At 39.5% G+C, this 21,535-nt stretch overlaps 1 protein-coding gene across 1 annotated transcript; it reads right to left on the minus strand.

The window, feature by feature from the left end:
- Positions 1–370: 370 nt before the first annotated feature.
- Positions 371–16,877, minus strand: LUM (lumican). The gene is made up of 4 exons (XM_020777431.3): positions 16,510–16,877; positions 15,920–16,147; positions 11,935–12,849; positions 371–1,332 (listed from the first exon to the last, which is right to left on the minus strand). Exons 3-4 carry the CDS (start codon positions 12,827–12,829, stop codon positions 1,178–1,180), a joined length of 1,050 nt encoding a protein of 349 aa, XP_020633090.2. The 5' UTR covers positions 12,830–12,849; positions 15,920–16,147; positions 16,510–16,877; the 3' UTR covers positions 371–1,177.
- Positions 16,878–21,535: the final 4,658 nt, after the last annotated feature.

Raw genomic sequence — 21,535 nt, forward strand, 5'->3', positions numbered from 1 at the left:
TCCATCATTCTCTCTGGTTTCCAGTTCATTAAAAATTAACACTGTCCAATATAGTTGTACCAGAAGTGATTGTCTGTAACTTTACATATATTGGTGTATGCACATATCCCATGAATTTCACATGTTTTATAAAGTATTATTTGATTTGTATATAATCTCATTAGAACTAGATGTAAAGTAAATAGTAATAATCATTAATCTAAGTGGTGTTTTAAAAACGTTTAAAACCACAAAATATAGAAAACAATTTATTTAATGGAGTTGCAACCTTACAAAATTCAGCAAAATATAAAATAGCCTTTTTGATTGTTTTTACCTACACTTAGTCTTAAAAATGAAAAACTATTTTGACAATAATTTGCACTCAGTATTTTTCATTTGCTATGTTTTATTTCTACAGTCGTGTTAAATATTGCATGCAAATAAATGAATAAAACAATTGTGTACATTTTTCGCTGTAAAATAATAGATTTTGCTTTTGAGCTTTAAACAAACATTGCCATAACAGTTTCACTTAACGAACATAGAAGTATTGCCAAAATAATACCCTGCTAAATGTTGTCTTTTTTCCCCCATTGTTCACATGAATCATGCTTAACTAGGGTCTTAAAATACAACTCTCTATAGATCTTACTAGTTTATGTAGCTATAAATGATTATTGCTTTTTTGTGGAACATGGTTGCAGCAATGGAACAAAGCAAAATTGTAAAACAGGAGAGAACTTGAATGTAGAAATAGTGTAAATATATGTTCCAGCCCTAACATACTAAACATTCCATCTAGATTAGAATATACCTGACTTCTGCAAACCTGAGTAGAACTGTACACTCACAAGGAGTGTATTGCGTGTTTATAGTAAGTGTACACCAGTGCTTTTTTGAAAACCTTTCAAACTCAGGCTGTACTTTGTTGTCTGACCTAAATAGTCTAAGAGGAAAAAATATGGGGAGTGGGGGAGGGAAACCTTGCCCATAATCTATGGGACATTATAGCTGTACAAAACTTTGGCATCATTGATTTGCTAGAATATACACACTTTTTAAAAAATAGATGGCCAGAATCATGCTATTTATTAACAAACATGTTAGATATTACGCAAGATGATATTCTAGTTTTAAAGTATTGTGGTGGTGTAAAGCGCAATAGAGGTGACCTCTGAACGATGGGAGGCACAATTCATTCCAAAGAGATTTCGGCAGCCATTCGGAGACAGTTGTACAGTTCATGGGGAAGATCAGCTCTCGTCAGATTGTTTGCATCCAGACGCAGATGTCTGACCCTGGAATAGGCCAGTACTCCAACAACTTTACAAAAGCTGCTCACAGGAAATTCTGCAATGTCAATGAAACATTGTTAGTAGCAGAGCAACAACACTGTCTTTAGCACATATTAAACCTTCGCTAATCAAGGTTATAGATGTTGAGTGTATAAGGTACGCACATTACAAGCTCTTGAAAAATTTCTTGTTCTTGCCTATGCTGAGAGCCCTGCTTAATATCACCTGTGCACCAGCGAGATTTCTAAAGAGTCTAATCTTGTCCCACTTTTTTCTTTTTTTTTCCATTTGCTTTCCATTTGCCCAGGAAACTGCCATGTTCTATGCAGCTTCATATTCTTTCTGGTGAATCCTATACAGGAAAGATGTCATTCTGTACAGAAATTATAGTAGGCTTGTACAGCTTGAGATTTCTTCCCAGAAAAAAAATATATAAAAATCAAATGTAGGGTGACAAAAATCAAAAGTGACAAAGCCCATTTCAGTACATATGTATTCTAAGTCTTGGTTCTAAATCTTGGTTCTCAGTCTTTGAACTTTTAGAGAAATGATATTAGAATAATTAAACAGCAAAGGTTGGAGTCATAGCTTGCTATACTAATGAGCATAAAAGTATGCCTCATTTAAGAGCATTTGTCATACTGGAAATGACAACAGTACACTATGGTGAATCTGATACAGCTGCCAGGAAGGCAATGCCAAGATTTTACTATGTTCAATATACTAAATCTTAATTGTTTCCAAATTTACTGAATCTTGATATATTCTAGTAGGGATGCATGTACTGTTGAAACCTGGTACTAATCAAATAACGCTTCAAATAAGATTTTATTTTTCAAGAGACTGAAAGAGGTAGCAAGGTTCAAATAGAAGGATAATTTATTTGTGGGAAAAACAGAAGAAGCAACTCGACCATGAAGGCATTTAGTTGGCAATCAACAAAATACATTGTGTAATTATTATGGTCTAAAAGTTTTAGACCTGTCTGCTGTAAATGTTAAGGACCACAGACCACTACTTAGTTTAAAAGGGAGTGAAGTACAGTTTTAAAAGTTGTAATTTCTATTCTGTTACCTCAGTTGCAATCTATTTGGGTCTAGAAGGTTCCCTGTGGCACAGTGGTTATTCTACAGTATTGCGGTGAAGCCCCTGCTCATGATCTGAGTTTGATTCAGATGGGTTCAGGTAGCTGGCTCAGGTAGTTAACTCAGCCTTCCATCCTTCTGAGGTAGGTAAAACGAGAACCAAACTTGCAGGGGTGGAGGTGGGGGGCAAAGTATTCCTTGCATAATTACTCTCTGTAAACTGCCCAGAGAGTGCTCTAGCAGTATTGGGTGTTATATAAGTCAGAAGAAAAAGAAAAAAAGAAGCTTCTGCCCATCTTACATGGTTTAGATTTAATGCCTCCCCTCTGTTCTCCTAAAAATAAATGAGTTGAAGTTCGCTTCATAATCATATCTGAAGGTTTCATCCAAATTCCTGGCTAGGCTGATCCAATATTATAAAATACTCAGAATTCCTGCATGCATGTCATTTGTGGTGGGGCTATTTGTATTTCTCTCAGGTTCTGCTTAACACTAAATCCACTAACTGTTCCACTTTGTCTGCTCTATATGCCCTTCATAAAGATTTTATTATATTAGCAAAACGTTTCATAGCTGGTATACCAGAGATAGCCTTTCAGATCTTCAGGCCTTCAGAGCAGATTTTCAGAATATATGGAGGGCTTGTAGGAAACGGGGGAGACTTTGAATCTTGGCCAAAATATTTTAGTTTTTTGCTGTGCTCTGCTTAAGCTAGTCAGGCTGATATTTAAATAGTTTTCCCCCCTGGATGTTGATTGGATTTAGTTCTCTCCTACTTTATACTTTGTTCATTCTTTCCGGATATGAAATTGTTCTGCTTTGGTATGTTCTGTTACTCAATCAAATTCCTTTGTCATTGAGACATATTTAAAAAATGTAGATGGCAAACTGAGGTAAAGGAGCCCAAGTTCCTGGCAAAGAGCTGAAAAAAAGCAGCAGGAGGAGTTGATTTGGATGGAAGAAGTGGGGATGAGGAGAGTTTTCTGAACTGCCCCTCTGCTGCTGCTTCACACCATCATCTTCCCCAGATGCCCTCCCCTTATGCCATGGCTAACAGGTATCCGATTAGGAAAAAGTCAGCAAAAAGGTGACATCCAAATTGTCCTTGTGCAGCTCTTTCCACCATCTTGTAGTGACCATGTATAATAGTCCCATAGGTAGTAGAACTGGCAATAAAGTAGACACAAAGGTACAAACTATTTACAGCCTTCATGGCTGAACTCTGTAAATTCTTGCTCTGAGAACAAGTGGGTTTGCTCTTTCCCAACCAGCCTCCAATTTGGTTGACCTAAGTGCACAAGGGGACGTGGTGGCTCTGCGAGCTAAACCACAGAAGCCTTTGTGCGCTGCAGGGTCAGAAGACCAGCAGTTATAAGATCAAGTCCATGCGACAGAGTGAGCTCCCGTCGCTTGTCCCAGCTCCTGCCAACCTAGCAGTTTGAAAGCATGCAAATGCAAGTAGATAAATAGGTAACACCTCGGTGGGAAGGTAAACAGCGTTCCGTATATAGCCGCGCTGGCCACGTGACAACGGAAACTGTCTTCGGACAAACGCTGGCTCTATGGCTTGGAAACAGGGATGAGCACCGCCCCCTAGAGTCGAACACGACTGACTAAAATGTCAAGGGGAACCTTTACCTTTACCTAAGTGCACAAGGCCTCCATACACCAAGCTGTCAGATGTTGGTTTATAACTGAATGTTTAATTTGATCACAACAAACATCCAGTCCTATGTTCTTGAATACGTCATGTCAATTTCTTGCACTTACTGTATTTTATTTACAATATTTTTTATTTACAATATTTTTTAGCTGCACCATTGCCAGTGGCTTCTTATTAGGCAAAAGTTATAATAGCTGAATAGTAAGATAAAACATACTAGTACCAATGATGGGTGTGCGATTACTTTTTTAGAGAAATATTCTGAAGCAATAAAAAACACTCCAAGTACGGCTAATTGAATAATCATTAATTTTCTAGAACTGTAATATCAGTTTGGCAAGGGACTTTGGGAAAGACCTGATTTGAGACAGATTTTTTGTGTTGCTTTTTGATGTTTAGAATGTAACTATTATGATCTCACCGAATCATATATTTTGGAGGGGGGAGGACTCACAGGACCGGAAAGGGCATCTCATTCCAACATTTTAGTGGAGTCCTCCCCCCTCCTGTCTTGGTCATGAGCTGTCTGTTCAGTGTTTCCAACCTTTCCACATAGAGCTTGGGCCTCCAAGTCTTGCACAATCTTTGTTGCCCCCTGCTGGTCATATTCATTAATATCTTTCTTAAACTGTGGTGCCCAAAACTGGGCACTTTCCTCCAAATAAAGTCTGATCAAAGCAGAATAAGACAGTACAATTACTACTTGCGATGTAGATAGCATATTTCTATCAAAACAATTTACAAATTAATACATTTTATGTGTATATGCATCTTACAGAGCGGCCTTCAGTCCACAAATGTTTGTACAAAAAAAAACTCCACTCCCCCTGTGTTATTTAAGATTCCAGAAGACTTTTCGTTTCTGATGCACAAACATATCTATCCAATGCATATACAGTATTTCTATTTAGACTGATGTGCTATCTTTGTTTGAACTCCTTATCAAAATGGACAAATGAGGTTTTAAATTGTTGGCCTGCTCATGTGCTCTTGGATTCATGGGAATGGGAGGTGTTTTGTTTTTTTTTTTTAAAAAAATCCCCTGGATAGTGGCCCTAGGTAGAGTACATTTGTTTATCTATCCTGACATATATTCATCCCTTGAGTTACATGGGTTTGAGCAGCATGGTTTATATTATGGACTGATTTTTAAATTGAATGAATGAATGAATGAATGAATGAATGAATGAATGAATGAATGAATGAATACTGTGCCCCTTTCAACCCAGAATCCCCTTAAGTTTGACACTGAAGATGACAAAGTGGTCTACTTGTCCCCGAACAACAACATCTCTAATTCAGCCTCTAGATCAGAGAATCATAAGGAAAGATCGTCAATGCCATGGAAGAGAACCCTAACAAAGGGATTTTGTGTGTGTGTGTGTGTGTGTGTGTGTGTAAATCAACTGTTTATGCTTTGTAGTAATGTTTTGAGGGGCATAAGCATTATATATAGCTTTTGAACTATACAGGGGTCTGACACCCCTAATTCCAGTGTTGTTGAAGAGCGAAGTATATTTTATATATGTCAATAGTCATGCTAATAGTTGGGAGTTCCTCAGCTTGTTTAAGATAAGCTGACAGCCCACCATCCATGTTATCTATATGCTAATTGGGCAGAGTCAACTGTTAGAAATAGGAGCTTCTGACTGACTGAAAAAGTCTTGTCTTAATACTTTGGTCTGGGCAAATGGAAGACTAGTAGGTAACACTGTTTATGTGATAAACTAATGGTTGTAGAATTTTAATGATTATGCATAGTAGTTGCAGAATTCTATGGGTGGAGGATGTAACTTATTAAATGCATAATGAGTACCATTCCTCTCCATTTTCTTCTTATACTGCCTATAGGTTGAGACTAGAGATGGGCAGAAACCTCAGTTTGGAGGTTTATGCTGATTCGTACACATGGCACCACAGTGTGTTCCCATGTGTTCCCCTCCCCCCTCAGCTGGATCCCCCATTCACCAGCCAGCACGTGCTCCTCTTCAGCTGTTTAGTCAGTCTCTGGCAGGAGCATGGGTTTCCCTGGCTCCTTAACAGATTGCATACTCAGACAAAGAAGGCAGGACAGGCAACCCCATGCTCCTGCCAGAGATTGGTCAAACAGCCAAGGAAGAGGATGAGAGGAGTGTGGCCCAGCTAGTGAGTGGGTAATTGTCCAGGGAGGCAGGGGAAGGGAACATATGACATCTGTGGTGCTATGTGTAGGAACTGGCACAAACCTCTGAACCGAAGTTCACGCCCATCTATAGTTGAGAATTTTCCACCTTGTGTTTTAGATCCTTCTAGTGAAACTTTTACAATCAGAAAATAGGGATGGAAATAATTGTGTAATGGAACAGCAGCCAAAATAGATTTATAAGCAAAGCTGTCTCATCAATCTCATACCTCACATTTGCATTGGACAAAGTAGCATAGATTATTATAAGCAGTGGCCCTTTGTTGCTCTGTATAGTTCCAGGAAGCCTTTTTTTTTTTTTTTTTTGCCTAGTTTGATGCCTATTGCTGTGAACTGTTGCTTCTTGTGGAAATAAATGTTCAGGGTGACCAGTTTTATCTACTGATAACTTCAGCTGTAATATATTTTCACTTCTTCAACCTATCCTTGTTTGATCTTGAAATACAGTGGTGCCTCACTTAGCGAGGTTAATCCGTTCCGGATTAACCCTTGCTCAGTGAATCCATCATTAAGTGAAACAAAAAAGTCCATAGGAACGTATTAAAACTGATTGAATACGTTCCTATGGACTTAAAACTCACCATTCTGCGAGTTTTCTCCATTGCAGTGGCCATTTTGGATGCCTTGTTAGCGAGGCAAAACAGCGGCCGCCATTTTGTTTTAGCGGCGGCCATTTTGGAACCACCGATCAGCTGTTCGCTATGCTTCGCATAGTGAAAAAAGCCCATAGGGGCCATCGCTGAGCGAACGCTCCAGCGATGGCCCGGGACCCATCGTTGTGTGGATTCACCGCATAGCGAAGCATTCGCTATGCGAGGCACCACTGTATTATCATTGGAATAAATCCAAAAAAAACCCTGAAATTAGTAGCGCTAACAGCCCATTGCATGTGTATTGGTTGAAATCCAGTAGTACGTCACAACTACAGTAGGCCCATAGAATCAGTGGCAACTTGATGAGTCAATTCCTCTGTAAGTTCCATTGAGTCAATGAGCCTATTCTAGCTATGATTTTAGCCATTGTTTGTTTCCACCTGAATGAAATAGCAAGTGTTGCATGTAACTGTAACTGTTACTGGATTCTAATGCATCTATTGAATCTCCTGATGCCTCATGAAGATCTATCTGTCTGTCTGTCTGTCTGTCTGTCTGTCTGTCTGTCTGTCTGTCTGTCATTATTCTTTACCACTTTTGAATGAATCCAGAATGGCTTAAACAAACACAAAAATCACAAATCAATACCAAATACTATAGCATCAGCCAGCAGCAAAATTAAATACATACAGTGTTCGGTATGCTCCAAGAGGTTACGGAAATACATACTTTTCATCTTACATCTGAGTGAAAATAATTTTGGGGCAAACTGGATATTTACAGGAAGAGGATTGTGTAATGAGGAAACAACCATCATAAAAGTTCTGCTTCTCCTCTTAGCAACATGAACTAACTGTACTCTGGGTTACCACCAGGAGAGACCCTCCACTGATCACATCATTTGGTTTGGTTGGTATTGGGCAAAGAGATCCGAAATGTAATTCAGTTTTGACCCATTTAGGGATTTATCAATTAAAATCTGCATGTTGAACTGAACCCAGTTGTTTCCTGCAGTTAGCATAGAACTTTTGTGGTGGTGTGACATGATCCTGCCTTGCTGCTCCTTTCAACAACATTCTCCACCAGCTGTACCTTTTCCAGCATACAGTAATTTGAAGGAAATTTCACGTGAAACTTGGTGTAGTTTTCTAACTGGAAACTTTATTGTGAGGTTGTCCTGATCCAAACAAAAAAGGCTATAGCAGGTGAATAGCAGGTGCTATTTGTCTCCCTTCTTCCAACCATCCAGAGCTACAATTACAATTTAGAATCCCCCAGGTGCAACCACAAACTTGAATAACACACAGGTATGTCTATCAATATGTTATAGGCTGCTAAGTCAAAATGCTAATATAACTTTCAAGGTAAGTGAGATATTTAAGGAGAGGTTTTACCAGTTCCACCATCCCCATAGGTTTCTATGGCCAAACAGAAATTCAAACTTAGACCTCCTAAGTACTACTCTATCATTCTATCTACTGCACCACACTGGGTAGAAAACATTATGCGCCATCAAGTCAGTTCCAACTTGTGGCAATTCTTTGCATGGCTTTCTAGATATACTCAGAAGTGGTCTATCATTCCATCTTCCAGGGGCACTCTGGAACTATGCAGCTTGTCCAAGTCTGCACGGGTTGGCTCTTCTATTAGGAGACACGGTGGAGAATCATACTCATATCCTCTGGCTCCAGAGCCAACATGCCTAACTCACTGATTTATCCAGCCTTGTCTTGTTAATAGGGGCATCTTTTATATTGTCAGATGTTACATTTGTTCATCTACTTATATGTTACAGCTTGTTTACATGATTTTTATATATCTGCCTTCTTTAAAATCATCTTATTTATTTATTTATTTATTTAACTTATATGTCACCCACTCTACCCAAAGGTCTCTGGGCGGCTTACAATAATAAAAGTTCAATTAAAATACAATAAAAGATAAAATGATTAAAATACAATTAAAATAGATACTCTAAAAATTGCCATCAGGACAGTTGATGTTATTTCAATTAAAAGCCTTCTGGAACTGGAAGGTTTTGACCTGGTGCCGAAATATCATCAACATTGGCGCCAGACGAATCTCAATCGAGAGGGACGGCTCTTTCAAAAGGGCCCCCTGGCTAGATCTTAACTGTCAGGTAGGCTCATATGGAAGGAGACGATCCTTCAGGTATCCAGGGCCCAGGCTGTTTAGGGCTTTATATGTCAAAACAAGCACCTTGATTTGGGCCCGGGCAGCAACTGGTAACCAATGTAATTTAATCAGAATTGGCTTGATGTGTTCCCTAGCAGCCACACCACTCACCAGCCACGCAGCTCAATTCTGGACCAGTTGCAGTCGCCAAACCATCTTCAAAGGCAGCCCCACTCACGTAGAGCACATTGCAATAATCTATACGTGATGTTACTAGTGCGTGTGTAACTTTCATGAGACTCTGCTCGTCTGGGTAGGGTTGTAGCTGGTACAATTTCCGCAGCTGAAGGAACGTGCCCCTGGCCACCGAGTCCACCTGGGCTTCCAGAGTTAGACTGGGGTCCAGGGGCACCCCGAGGCTGTGGACCCTGTCCCTTAGGGGGAGTGTAACCCCATTCAGGGCAGGGAAATGGCCCTCCAACCTGTCCGGCGAAGCACCCACTAACAGCACTTCCGTCTTATCTGGATTGAGTTTCAATTTATATTAATCCTCATACAGTCCATTATCAGGTCCAGACACAAGTTCAGCACAGAAACTGCCTCACCTGGATTGGTGAAAAACGAGAGATAGAGTTGAGTGTCATCAGCATATTGCTGACTCCTCAGCCCAAACCTCCTGATGACCTCTCCCAGCAGGGGGGACAGTATCGAGCCCTGAGGAACCCCATAACATAAATGCCATGGGGCAGAGCGACCGTCCCCCAGCACCACCCTCTGGACACGGTCAGCCAGGAAGGAGCGGAAGCACCGTAAAACAGTGCCCCCAACCCAACCCAGCCAGCCTATCCAGAAGGACACCATGATGGATGGTGTTGAAAGGCGCTGAGAGGTCCAGGAGTATCAACAGGGTCACACTCCCCCTGTCTCTCTCCCAGCAAAGGTCAACGTACAGGGCGACCAAGGCAGTCTCTGTACCAAAACCCGGCCTGAAACCCAATTGAAATGGATCCAGAAAATCTGTTTCATCCAGTAGCGCCTGGAGTTGCCCGGCCACAACCCGCTCCAACACTTTTCCCAAATAATGGAGGTTCGCTACTGGTCGGTAGTTATCCACAAGCCTTGGGTCCAGGTTAGGCTTTTTAAGGAGTGGTCGAATTACCGCCTCTTTCAAGGTGGTAGGGACCACTCCCTCTCTCAAAGAGGCGTTCACAGCCTCCTGGACCCAAGTGCAAACTCCCCTGGCAGATCTTCCAATAAGCAAGATGGGCAAGGATCAAGCAGAGTGGTGGTAGAACGGACAGATCCAAGCACCTTGTCCGCATCCTCAGGTCTCAACAATTGAAACTCATCCATTAATATTTGACCTAAGCACGGCACACTGGACACTTTTTTCAATTTTGCAGTAATGATGGAGTCCAATCCACTGTGAATCTGAGTGCTTTTTCTCTCAAAATGAATGGCAAACTCATCACAGTGAGCTGATGAGCAGTCAGGGACCTCCACCGGATTTCCCGGTTGAAGAAGATCCCAGACAACCTGAAACAGCTCAGCTGGATGACGTTCTGAGGAAGCAATATGGCTGGAGAAATATTGCTGTTTTGCCAGCCGTATTGCCATGAAACGGGCCCGATAATGGGCTCTAAGTCATGTTTGATCGAACTCCCAGTGGGTCTTCCTCCACCTGTGCTCCAGCCGTCTCCCCTCTCACTTTATCGCCCACAGTTCAGAAGTATACCAAGTTGCTGTCTGGGCTTGGTGAGCAGGGAGAGGGCGCTTAGGCAGAATCGTGTCAACCACCTGGGTCATCTCCCTATTCCATAGGGTGACCTGAGCTTTGACAGGAGCGCCAACCATATCAGACAGATAATCCCCCAGAGCATTCAGGAAACCATCCGGATCCATTAGTCTCCGAGGGTGGATCATCTTAATGGATCCCCCACCTTTGCAGAGGGAAGAAGAAGCTAATAGAATAAACTTCACCAGGAAGTGGTCTGACTATGACAATGGGGTAATGACAAGCCCCTCCACGTCCAAACCACAACCTTCCAATCCTGTTGAGAAAACCAGGTCCAAGGTATGGCCCTTCTCATCTGTTGGGCCAATGACACATTGAGACAGCCCCATGGTTGTCATGGCGGCCATGAAGTCCTGAGCCGTCCCAGTCAAAGCAGCCTTGGCATGGATGTTGAGGTCCCCCAGCACCAACAGCCTGAGGTCCAAGACTACCTCCATCAGCTCAGGCAGGGAGACTGTTGGTACACAGCAGGGTGGGTGGTACACCAACAGAATCCCTAATCTGTCTCACAAGCCCAACACACAATACAGGCCCTCAGTACCTCCTCTCAAAGGAATCTTGATATTGATTTTGTGGTATTTCAGGCTGTATATTAGTGAAGTAACTTCATCAAACAAAAAAACCCCCTAACTTTCCATTTCTGGAGTTCCATTTCTGTTGCCTCCTATGGATCTACAGTTATCTAACTGAGATGACATGAGCTAGGATGCCATAAAGTCAAACAGCAATCACTGGGCAGCTTGACTTTTTCACTTATTTTGCAAAGAAATGTTCATTACTTCTTGTGGAAGCATAAAAAGGTAGAAATAAAGTCTCCATTTGTTCAAGATCAATACTTTCCATCCCATCAGTGTCCAATGGGATCTTTGTCATAATTCCTCTTGTTTTATTGAATTAATAATCAAGTATTCATCGGATGAAGTCCTGGTAATAAGGGACCTCTCCTTCCATGCAGACCTCACTGTTGCCCCTAAAAGATGGGTTCAAAAGGTTTCTTAGCCTTTGAAGGAATGTTTTGGAGGTGCATGGATGGCTACAATAGGAGAGAGTAGGGAAATCACATCCTCCTAATTCCAAAGCATTCTGATGTTCCACCAGCAGAATGCAGAATTTTTTATCAAGCCCAAGGATATACCATTTCCTTAACAACACTGTTGATCTCACTGTCTCTTTTATCTTAAAAAATTGGGATACATTACTTACGGTTAATTTGGTTGACTTGGAGGTAGTAATTTTCGAGATGTTCATTTACTGTTGGAATGCTTTTCAGATGATTATAAGAGAGATCCAGCTCAACAAGTGTGGAGATATTCAAAGCATTGCCTGGTATTCCAGAATCGGTCAACTTATTATGAGACAGACGTAGATACTGCAGTGCTTTAAAACCCTTGAAGTATTCAGCAGGAATGTTGGTAATCTGATTATTGTCAAAATACAGCATCAGTATATTAGGGGGCAGTCCCAAAGGCAGCTTAGAAAGTTTATTGAAGCTCAGATCAAGGTACAAGAGTGAATTTAAGCCTTTAAAAACCCCAGAAAGTGTATCTTCACTGAGTGCATTGTGCTGTAGGTGAATGACAGTCAGATTTACTAATCCTTCAAATGTATTAGGATTGGCTTTTGAAATCTTGTTATGAGTGAGCTGCAGGTCATCCAGAGTATTGGGAAGTGGCCCAACAATTTCAGTTAGGTTGTTGTAATTTATATGCAGTTTTTTCAAATTCTTTAATTTGGCAAAGACTCTGCCTTTAATTTTTGAATTTTCCAGGTGATTATTATCGAGGATCAACCACTCCAGATCTGTTACATTATCAAAAGCATTCTCTTCTATGCCTTCAATCATATTATTGCGGAGATATAGATATTTAATTCCAGAAGGAACAATTGGCAGACTTTTCAATTTAAGATTGTCACAGTACATTGCTGTTGGATATGTTATAGGGCAATTACACTCAGGTGCACATACTGCTGTTGATGGCCCATACATTGAGGGAGCATAACCATAATCAGGCTCTGAAGGATAATATGGATCATAATCATATTGACAGAAGATGCCACTGATCAAGAAAAAGAAGAGAGGAAGAGTATTCAGATGCATCTTTGCAGTGTGGGTTGTTTCTGTTCAGGGAGATAAAATGCACAGAATTACCTAAAGGAAGGTTTTGATAAGTAAAATACAAGTTCATACCCCTATGCAATTTTTGTGCATAGTTGACATATCATAAGTAAAAAGTCTCCATGTCATAGGTATATATTATTACATTATGAATGAATAATTGTTTTCTATTTTATTTTATTCAGTAATATTACAGTTAGCTATAGGAAATGTAGAGCCAGTGGCTATTGGGTGTTAATAGATACAAATGAAACAAGATATCGAATGAAATGTTATTGTCTTGTAAAGCTATCTTAAATATTTAAAACTGCAATGTAGTGAAAATACTAAAGATACGGTAGTGTAGCACAAAAGAATGCACTATTAACTACTAAAACTAATAGATCTGAACAGAAAACATTTGTCCCAAATCTGACTGATATATGAGATACAAAGCAAATGTGTAACTTTAAACCATCAAATTTTTAAAACCAATATATTTGTCCATGGATGAATAAAATGAGATGATTCAATGTGCTTGGAGAAAGTATGTGATGTATGGTTGTACCTATTGAAACAGGATCTCCATAGACAGTACTTTTATACAGCCACCAGCTGTTATAAATGTGCATGTTTCTCTTTTGGCATGCATCCACATCGCTGCAATTGGCCTAAAGGCATTCACATTTTCCTCTCTCACTGGTATACAAATGGGAGAAAAATGAAAGCAATAAACTAGGGCCTTTATGTTGTGTTTATAATATTTTAATTAGATCATCAGAAAGCAGAAACAAATAGATGGAGAGACGGCTTCAGTAAGAACAAAGACTCATGGTAAATAATTAGTTTAATGGTGCTTTTCTTTGTCACATGCTTCTTTCCATCTTTGCAGAAATGTTCTTAAGTACATTGTATAGACTTCCATATGTCTCCCACCAAGTGTCATAATTCTTGTTATTATGCGCCATCCAGTGACTTTTGACTTACAGTCAGCCTTTGACCTCAAAAATATACTATCATCAACAGCCCTGACAGCTATTGCAAACTCAAGACTGTGGCTTCCTTTACGGAGTCCATAATATATGCACTGAGCCAACTATGCAGAAGCATTTTAAAAAACTGCTGCATCATCATATAGTGCCTAGATTAATGATTTATGCATGTAACCAATTTTCATATAGCCCTGAACAGCTATACTGTTTTGGGATAATCATAATAAAAGTTCATACCTTGATGTCCTCTATCTTTTAAATCCTCCATATATGCCTGGTTCAATTATAGTAGGAGGACAAAATGTGAGTGGAAACGCCATGTATTCAATACCAATAAGCACCAATTTTTGTAATTGGTGTATGTGTACAATTGTACTAAGACATACTGCTTGTGCTGATTAGCTGGAGACCACACCCTCTTGAAGTTTCTAGTCCTAAACACTGTCATTTCTCTTGCAGTTTATATAAAAATATATATATTTTAATTGTTTTGATATCTATTAAAATGACAAATATTTGCTTTAATTTAACCATCTCTTTGAAAGAACCTTTTGGACAAATTCATAGTAAAATATAGAGAAGCTGAAAATGTTGCTAAAATTATTCTCAACACTAAGATGTAAGTATTTCTTCTAGATTTTGTCATTTGCTTCCAATATTTACTTATTTGTCCTGTGCTAACTAGAAGCCACTTGGTGCCTTGAAAGTCTTTTGGCAGTGTAAGATTAGGAAGATGGGAGACATATGGAAGATATTTTTGGCTTTGTTTTTTATTTGGTGGAGTTAAACTGTGCCGTAAACAGATTTAGATAAGAACACACTCCAAGCCAAAATTTTCAGCTCCGGGTATTATAGGTTAATGTTAATTGGATGGTGTTATGCGGTACATCAGCCTTCTTTGATGTAAAGCAATTGAACACATATACCCTACTTCTGTAAAAGCACAGAAAGTTATTTTCCGACTCCCAAGGCCTCAAGTCGCATTCTGTGTCCTTATAAATACTGTAGTTCTAAAATATTTTTGCTGTGTGTGACATACATCTGGGGACAGAATGTATTTCTAAAACTAGTTCACTCAGAGAACAACTGGTTAACTCAGCTAAATTTACTTACTAGTTTACTAACTTCCTTTGAATCTTGAAATATGAAAAGGGTTAAGTGGATGTAATACTTATCTGGAAAATAATTTATCATAAGTATATGACCAAAGACATATAGAAATATGACAAAAATACATTCTGAAATGTTAGTTATAAGCTTATAATTGTTTGTTATGTGAGTAAGGAATGACATGTAACAATTTGTTTAATCTATGATCTGCTAAAGCATACTAAATAACTATGCTGATTCAATACATCTTTTTAAAAAGTTGTTAATAATTCTTCCTTAGGTTTTGTAGACTAATATAAATATCTTACATAGGTGCACTTACCAGTGAACTTAGATTGCATTTTCAGGGCACTTTCCTGACATAAACATTTGAAAATATTTTTGTAGAATTTGTGTAAATGTTGCATGCAGCAGTAGAGTCATTTGGCACTTCCAAATCACATCGTTCTTTTATACTAACTGTAACCAAGCTAACAATCTTTATCCACTTAAAAATGTTTCTTTCTGAAGATTTCAATATAACTCCATAGAAATAGAGAATTAATATATTGACACAAAAAAGTGCTTTTGCAATCGTTTTGATATTAATGCTTTATAATATTGTAGTTTTAATGGAGTCAAATGCAGGATACTTATTTTTCAAGTCTAACTCCACCACCCAATGATTTATTAATTCAATACAGATATTTTATTTACTATCCAATCTTGTACCAATCAATAGTTGGACGAGCAAAGAATTGCATGTGAAAAATCTTCATTTCATCCCTAAGGTTTGGCTGTTGATAATGACCCTTCTTCTAGAAGCCAACATGTTCATCAAAGTATAACAAAAACCCACAGAGCATGTGACGAATTTCAAAACAAACAGTGAAAGGAAATACACAAAAGCAACTATGTCAAGTTTGCAGTTTGGCAAAAATTCTGACAAGTTCTCAGTACCACTTTGTTCAGCTGCGGGATTGTTAGTGTTAAAGCATGCGAGGGCACTTACCTTTCTGACGTGTAGCTGCTTGCTTTAATTCCCACAGCAGATTGAGTAAGGGACTGGGTCGACCAATATATGCTATAAACAGTGTCAGAAGGTAACTGGCTGCCAGATCCTCTGCGATACAAGGGCTTAGGGGGAAAAATCCTAGTCACGCTGTTGTCTGAAGCTGCTATGTCATCATGGTGGTGTGGTATGTAAAACGGCTGCTGTTTAATGAAGTGCAGGTGGACACTGCGAATGGTAAAGGACAACCCATCTGTTCTCTCCGTGGAACAGGAGCAAGATAACCCTTTTAAGCAACCTGAGGAAGTTGAGGCTGTCTACCATAGAATGAACAACAGCTTTCTCAAGAGCAAAAACCATTTTTAAGTAATGTACAAATTGCAAACAGACATTGCCTTCCCCCCCACCTCTTGCTCATTTTATAGCCCTAAGCAAGACTTAACAAATAACATTAAAACCTCGTTATAGCCACAAGACTTAAACCAAATGACTCATTCACTTTTTCTTGTTTTTCTTTCTGATAAGTTATGTACATAGTAATTTTATAAAACTCTCTGCAGTGGAAAATGCTGAATAAGATTTTCCCTCACCTTATTTTATTTAAAAAATAGTCTTGAACATAGGAAAGTACAGATTGGAGAAGGTGTTCATGGTCAAATATGCAAGTACAAATAATTTTCTTTTACTATTTAGCCTAAATTTATGCCAAAAAAAGATTATTATTGGAAAATATATCAATCCAGGGATAGAAGTAAACAATTGGCAACTTCTGCAAAAGTACACTAGCTTTTGTTCCTCTTGTGGCTAAAAGACCTCCAGAATCTGGAAACAATCAGTTGTGTATTGTCTGTTTCTTGTTTTGTGGATGATGTTCAAGAATGCATCCTAAGGTTTGGATGAGCCTATTGTTGAAATAAGCCACTGCCAAAAATAATGTAGTAAAAATAATAAGGCAAATGATTGGCAAAGCCTTAAGTATTTATTCTGGTTCTGATATCTCTATGAAACTCCCACGAAAGGCCTCCATTTGTTCTGGGATTCATTTTTCCTCTAATGACTCATCATCTCATACACAAATGATAAAGTATGTGGCATAGAGAAGGGGGAGGACTATTTCAGGGCAATCTAGAAAGAATATACTACTGTATCACATGGAAAGGGCTGCAGCAATACCGTGTTTTACGTACAATAGACAAAGTTACTTAATGACACCTAATAAATACATTCAGATATACTTTTGTTTGTTAGCCAGTCACCTCCCTTGCAGAATCTGTAACCAATCTGTATATGTGAGGGGCCTTATCACTCCCACCACAGCATCTCTCTACATCTCTCGCCTTAACTTAGGGGCTGTGTACATTTGCCTTGCAATAAGCTCTGTTCTAAATAGAACTGATTTAGAAATCACATTGTATCAAATGGTATTTGGGTCAGTATATGTGTCACTGGAAGGACAGATCCTGAAGCAGAGGCTCCAACACTTTGGCCATCTCATGAGAAGAGAAGACTCCCTGGGAAAGACCCCGATGTTGGGAAAGTGTGAGGGCAAGAGGAGATGGGGACGACAGAGAATGAGCTGATTGGACAGTGTCATCGAAGCGACCAACATGAATCTGACCCAACCCTGGAAGGCAGTGGAAGACAGGAGGGCCTGGGGTGCTCTGGTCCATGGGGTCACAAAGAGTCAGACATGACTTAAGGACTAAACAACAAGAAATATGTGTCCTATGGGGGAAAAATTTAAGCTGTATTGTTTCTCAGTTAAAGGGACTCTGGATGAGGGTTAATAAACTGAAACTCAATCCTGACAAGACGGAAGTGCTGTTAGTGGGTGCTTCACCGGACAGGCTGGAGGGCCATTTCCCTGTCCTGAATGGGGTCACACTTCCCCTAAGGGAAAGGGTCCACAGCTTGGGGGTGCTCCTGGACTCCAGTCTAACTCTGGAAGCCCAGGTGGACTCGGTGGCCAGGGGCGCCTTCCTTCAGCTGCGGAAATTATACCAGCTATGGCCCTACCTGGACGAGCGGAGTCTCATGACAGTTACACATGCACTGGTAACATCCCGCATAGATTACTGCAGTGCGTTCTACGTGGGGCTGCCTTTGAAGATGGTCCGGCAACTGCAACTGGTCCAGAATCGAGCTGCGCAGCTGATGAGTGGTGCAGCCACCAGGGAACATATCAAGCCGATTCTGTATAAGTTACATTGGCTACCAGTTGCTGCCCGGGCCCAATTCAAAGTGCTTGTTTTGACGTATAAAGCTCTAAACGGCTTGGGCCCTGGATATCTGAAGGACCACCTCCTTCCATATGAACCTACCCGGCAGTTAAGATCTAGCCAGGGGGCCCTTTTGAAAGAGCCGTCCCTTAAGAGGGACAGCTTGTAGACAAATGGCCTTTCCGGCAGCTGCCCCCAGACTATGGAATGCCCTCCCGACTGAGATTTGTCTGGCATCAACGCTGATGACATTTTGGCGCCAAGTCAAAACCTGTTCCAGAAGGCTTTTAATTGAAATAATATTAGCTGTGGGTCCGATGGCAATTTATATATATATTTTAATTGTATTTTAATTGTTCTAAATTTTATTGTATTTTAAATGTTGTAAGCTGCCCAGAGACCTTTGGGTAGTGTGGGTGGCATATAAAATAAATGAATGAATAAATGAATAAATGAATAAATGAATAAATGAATTAATAATAATAATAATAATAATAATAATAATAATAATAATAATAATAATAATAATAATAATAATAATAATAATAATAATAATAATAATAATAATAATAATAATAATAATAATAATAATAATAATAATAATAATAATAATAATAATTTGAGGCTTTGTTCTGCATCCACCCGCCTTACCCTCATGGTGCCCACTTGCCCCTGCTACTCTGGGGAGGTGAGGGAGGGAGAGGGTCTGCTGGCAAATCTCCTTGTCCCTTTAGAAAAAATTGAACACTTCTGTCCCTTTCAGAATGCTGAAGCAGCTGTCAGCTGCCTGATTTCCCCAGCAACCCTGCTGATTTCTCCTGAGTTTTCTCTGGTCCATTTTTAACTTTGTTTCATTAAAAGTTGCCTGGAGAAGAAAGGTGGGAACAAATAAGGCAAGTAAAGGAAATTTGTGCACACAAACTTGCCAAAGAGGGAAATAACCTATAGCAGGAGTGCGGAGCCCTTGTGAGAGAAGAACTGGCCACACCTTCTCCTTGTCTTCACCTCCCAGGGAACAGCATAATAATTCTTAAAGGGACAGAAGCAACCAAGCTTTCTTAAAGGGACAAACAGCTTTTACAGCAGCCCCTCCTTCTCCTGTGCCCATCCATCCCTCTGTCCTTCTTGCTGCTTCTCCCATTGCCTCCACTGGTTACCTGAAGATGCAATTTGTAGTGACAGAGGGGTATGCATATTCAGAAACAATTGAAATAAATACATGTGTTCTATAATAAATGACCCTGTGGCAGAGCAGTATTTTAGGTTGTTTTCCAAACAGAATTCACATTTCCCTGGTGAAATAATTCATTATTTCATTTATGTCATGGCGACACCTTATTTTAAACTGTTTTTTTAAGCAGAACATGGCACAACAGCATATATTATTTTCAGTGGAACCAAGCCCTCACTCTGTCAGTTATAGCTTAAAAAGTAGGAAACAACTTCCCAAAACTGGCTTGCTCTAAATTTGCTTGTGCATATTTCTTAAAACTAATCATAACAGGCTTGGCCAGTCACCAGACATAAACAATTCTGAGTGTGTGGATTCCTCAGATGTTCTCAAATGTTGCCGTGCATTTCTGAGATCAACCAGTAGGCAGTGCAGACCTGTAGTCAGTTAAGAAGCTATGGTGGTAGAGAGAGGGGAGAAGCATTTAAATGCCCTCTGTACCCATTCACTACAGCCTCCTCTGGATGTCTCCTTTAAAATACACAGGATATTTCTAAAAAAACAGGGTACTGGGTGCTGCTGAAACAAACCAGATTTCCTTGTGAAGCATTGAATTGAAGCTATTGCTTATAGGTAATTAAAGGTATACATAAACACCACCCTCCGGTTTATGAATGTGGAATATTGGACTTCTGTGTTCACAATTCAAAACTCCAGAAAATGGCCTGATATTCCTGCACAATATGGTACCCACATTGCCAGCATGAAAAAGCATACATAGCAAAGGACAGCCTGAATGTTGACACTACACATGTCAGGATGGTCTACAGGAAGCCCTCTTATGCTCACGGCCATTTACCAGAAACTGACTCCTTTTTTCATCAGTTAACCACTTCTCACCCAAACACAAACCAATAGTCAGGACTGTTTCTAGTCTGCACAATGCAGACTAGAAAGCTATCTTCCAATTTCTGAACCCTTTTTCTACAAATATGCTGCCTGCAGGTTTTCCAGAAGATATCCACTCATCTTTTTTGAAATAAAAAGGGGGACTGGGAATTAACAAAGATTGTCACTTGAAACTCAGGACAACATTGTGCATACTATGCAAAAGATAGACAGTGAAGAAAGACAAGGGGAAATCAACTCATTTGAAATGTAATGCCAGAGATAAGCCTTACATACACCACAGACCACCAGAAAGACAAATAAATGGGTGTTCAATCAACTCAAGCCTGAACATTTACTATATCAAAAGTGAGACTATCCTACCTTGAACAGTGGCGCCTCAACTTACGACCATACTCTGTCCCAGAGTATGGCGTAACTCAAAATGATCGTAAGCCGACGCACCATTTCCCATAGGAATGCATTGGAATGGGATTAATTCACTTCAGCATTTTTTTTAAAATGCAAAAAAAACACAAACAAACAAAGCCAGTCCCATCAGAATGCGATGAGGTTGCAAAAACACATCTGAAGTGACCTGATGGCACATAACATCTGTAGAAATGCATTATTAGTTTTTAAAAAAATCAAACACAGTCGCTCAAAATTATAAAAACATTGACTGGTATCATATAACAGATACAAGTTTTAACCAAAAACCAACATATCTGTTAAACAGCACAGTGTGCATGCTGTTCTTAATATTGCCATATTTTGTAGCTCTGATGTTGTTATATCTGAGATCAGGAATTGCTTTTAATACTGTGTGAAATTTCTTGATTTTGTTAAAATGACAAAGGTGACCACTGAAGTGTGTTTTATCCACAAGCGAGATGTTTCAGTTGCTAGATCTCTGTATTTTGTTAGTTTTTCCAATTCTTTAGCTTCAACTCTGGCATCTCCTGGAATTGCAATGTCAATTATCCAGATATTTCTTATTTCTCATGAGTTTTTGGAGGCTGACAAGGTTTTTTTTTTTTTTTTTTTGGCTTAATGATCAATGCACTAATTTTGCCACTCTGACATTTCTAACGTTGTAATCTCTTTACAAATGAGGTGTGACACAGTTTCATCTTTTTCTTGGACATTTGCTTTAGCACTAATTCCTTGAATCTTAGTTTTGATCACATTGGTTTGGAGTGCTTGTTCTTATTTATTATTATCCTTATTATCATTGTTGTTCTTGCTCCTGCTGTTGCTGTTGCTGTTGTTGTTGGGAAGATTTCTATAACATTTCACACTTTCTCTGCAACCTATGCTGAACCAACAAGAAATTTA

The sequence above is a fragment of the Pogona vitticeps genome, chromosome 5 (assembly GCF_051106095.1).
Source record: "Pogona vitticeps strain Pit_001003342236 chromosome 5, PviZW2.1, whole genome shotgun sequence".
NCBI classification, from domain to species: domain Eukaryota; kingdom Metazoa; phylum Chordata; class Lepidosauria; order Squamata; family Agamidae; genus Pogona; species Pogona vitticeps.

Excerpts from the sequence above, each read along its gene's own strand:
- LUM (XM_020777431.3), bottom strand. The coding sequence starts at position 12,829 with ATGCATCTGAATACTCTTCCTCTCTTCTTTTTCTTGATCAGTGGCATC. Across the intron at positions 1,333-11,934 it reads CCAAGTCAACCAAATTAACC|AATTTCCTGTGAGCAGCTTT; the intron begins GTAAGTAATGTA and ends TTGACATTGCAG.